Source organism: Lupinus angustifolius, chromosome LG08 (genome assembly GCF_001865875.1).
Source record: "Lupinus angustifolius cultivar Tanjil chromosome LG08, LupAngTanjil_v1.0, whole genome shotgun sequence".
Lineage (NCBI taxonomy): Eukaryota > Viridiplantae > Streptophyta > Magnoliopsida > Fabales > Fabaceae > Lupinus > Lupinus angustifolius.
In genome coordinates, this window is record NC_032016.1 from 14639502 (window position 1) to 14642477 (window position 2976).

General features: G+C 32.8%; 1 protein-coding gene across 1 annotated transcript in view; it reads left to right on the plus strand.

Moving 5' to 3' along the window:
* The window catches only part of LOC109354865 (heat shock protein 83), a 31438-nt gene continuing 31203 nt past the window's right edge, over positions 2742 to 2976 (plus strand). The window contains exon 1 of the mRNA XM_019597653.1: positions 2742 to 2965. Coding sequence (XP_019453198.1) covers positions 2843 to 2965 — 123 coding nt within the window. The 5' untranslated portion in view covers positions 2742 to 2842. The remainder of the gene's footprint in view (positions 2966 to 2976) is intronic.

A 2976-nucleotide genomic window follows, 5' to 3' on the forward strand; every position in this document is an offset into this window, starting at 1 on the left:
TGAACCCGGTGCCCAAAATTGACAAAATTATACAAATACCTTTGTTCTTGCGCCTATTTAGGGCAAGGTTTCCGACTGTGATGTCGTGATTAGGGTGATACCCAAAAAAAAGGATTACATGATACCACGCAGCGAATTCGTCTGACCGTAAGAGGCTTGGAAATGTGGCCGTCCAGGGTGATTCAATGATGGTTCGTAATGGTAGGGATGTTATTCCTCTATTTACGTGTTGACGTAAGATCAGGTCCCACAAGAAGCATTCCTCTAGGAGATGTCTTAGGTTGGACCGATCATATAAAATAATGATTAAAAGATTTAATAGGCTAACATCGGTTAGTGTGCATACTCATTATGGATAATGAAGTAGTGGAGAGGAAATTTACAGGAGAGGAACGAGCCCCGAGATGTTGGGAGGGACAACGATGGCGGTGGTTCATCAGCAAAGTCTTGATGGTGAGTCTAGGTGAGACGAGTCCCTTGTATTCCTGGATGGGGTATTCTGTTGGATCGGACAGTTCTCACATTGCAAACTAGACGATCTCTAACAACCCCTCTTTGCAATTAGGATCAATGAGATGGATGCCCAGAAAGTATTTGATACGACACCGTCCTAAAATGGACAGTTCTTCAGAACAAATCGATCATATATCCTTGCGAGGAATAACTTTGGTGCGTTCAAATCGGCTTATTGTGGGAAATGTACTCTTGGTTATTTCGGAATAGTATATTGGGAGGATATTGGTGAAATGATTGATGAAACAAGTATAACATTCATACATTGAGATTGTGGACTTTGTTCATCATAATCTAAGATTATAATATCATTCATCATTGTGCATTTTTATATGTGATGTAAATATCGTGTTTATTATGTGTGTCTGTCTGGACGTGATATTCCATGTAATTCAACGCCATCAATGAGTAATATTCATTAGATATCTTACTCCCTCTTCTTTTTGTTTGTCTTCAGATCGCATTTTGTTCAGATTGATCGTTCTGTGAGGATTCAGAGTTACCGCTTCTCGATGTCCGAAGAGGGGGATAGAGGATTGAGGAAGATCGGTACACCTACACAAGCCCTTGCAACTTAGATCTATGTAGGGTACTTTTTGATGTGATGGATGTCTCAACCTTTTGTGTAATTGCAGTTTGGGCGAATATTTCTTCCACCTTGTAGTTCGTACAGATATTTTTCGTTATTAAATGAAGTATTATTTAAAGTTATACTGTGTTATTTTTGGTTACCATTAGGTAACGGTTTTTTATTTTCCGCAATGTATGTTACTTAAAGTGATGTCCTGAAAAAGAAACGAATGTAAAGATGATAAGTATATGTTACATTATTCAAAAACAAATTTACCCATTTTTGGGCATTATATTTATGGAGTAATTTTTAGGGCGTTACACGGAAGCTAGTAGAGAGTGGGGTGGTGGTGGGAGGGTTGGGTTTTGGGAAATAGGAATAAAGTTTACTATCATTCAATTTGCTCTTAATCAATTTTTATGGTTTGATGGGATAAAGAATACCGATGGAGAAGAAGTTGGGGGTTGCGATGGGGTGGAGATATTATTCACCATACATTTGTAATATTTTTTTAAAGAGTTGTGAAGATAAAATTTAAATGGTCAATAATATAATAATAGTTTAATACAAAGAGCCCATTTGAAGAGATTCCTGCAAAACTCGATTATGAAATACTAAGTGGTGCATTTTTCTAGACAATTTCTAAATATTAATAGAAAATTGTTAAAATATATTACTTTTTATTTAAAAACTTGTATATCGCTGACGTCAACAGACAATCACATATATATTTTTTCTTCTTAAAAGTATATGTATAATTTAATAAGATAATTCAGTTCAAGTATAAAGATATATTTAGTTAAGTATTGAGAATGAAAAACTCTAAATATAACTTCTCTTCTAAACCAATTTAACCTAAAATTTTAATATTTATATACTGTTACTATAAGACTTATACACATTTATTTATACCATTTTTATTTAAAACTCAATAATAATTAAAAATAAAAAATAGATAATACAATAATATAAAAATTTATTATATTATTAGTATATATACCTCTGATCTTAAATATTCTTAAGATAAAAGTAGTAATATTTTAAACTGGAAGAATCTATATTTTAAATATTTTTTTAAGATTAATTGGAGAAATGGTCCAAATTTTTTAATCTAATAATTAGAGTAAATGGTTTAAGAAACGAAGTGTAGGAAATTGTTATTTTCACGAGTTATAAAATAGTTTGATGATTAGAGTAAAATATTTAAGTGAAGAAGGTTAAGAGTTTTAGTTTTACTCCAAGACAATTTACTAACAAAAGAATAAAGTATGTCATGATATAATTACCGTCACTAAAAGTATGACATATGTCATATTTAATTATTTTCTAAAAAAATATTCATATGTCATATTTTGACTGGTTGGAAGATATAACTTATCTCATAGTATGATAAGATATTTTATTCTCGGCCAACAATGATAGATAAATAAAAAAATTGAGTTTCTAACTTTTTTTTATTTTTGCGCAAATATAGCAACGAACATTCGAGACTTAACCTTTACCCGCCAATACAAGAGGGAAGATTCTGGACACAACCCATTCAAAACCAAACGACGTCGTCTCTCTCCCACTCTATTCTAATTTCAACAGAAATCCAGAGACGAAGAAGACTCCAGAAGCTACTTGTTTTTTCCACCACACCAACCTTCTTCTCCTCTCTACATATAAAACCCACTCATTCTCATTCCTCTTCCATCGAAAAATAATCACTTTTCTCTCTCTATAACTTTCAACAACAATAATCGCTTTTCATTATCAATGGCTGACGCAGAAACCTTCGCTTTTCAAGCAGAAATCAACCAACTGTTGAGTCTCATAATCAATACATTCTACTCCAACAAGGAGATCTTTCTTCGCGAAATCATAAGCAATTCTTCTGATGTAACATTCTC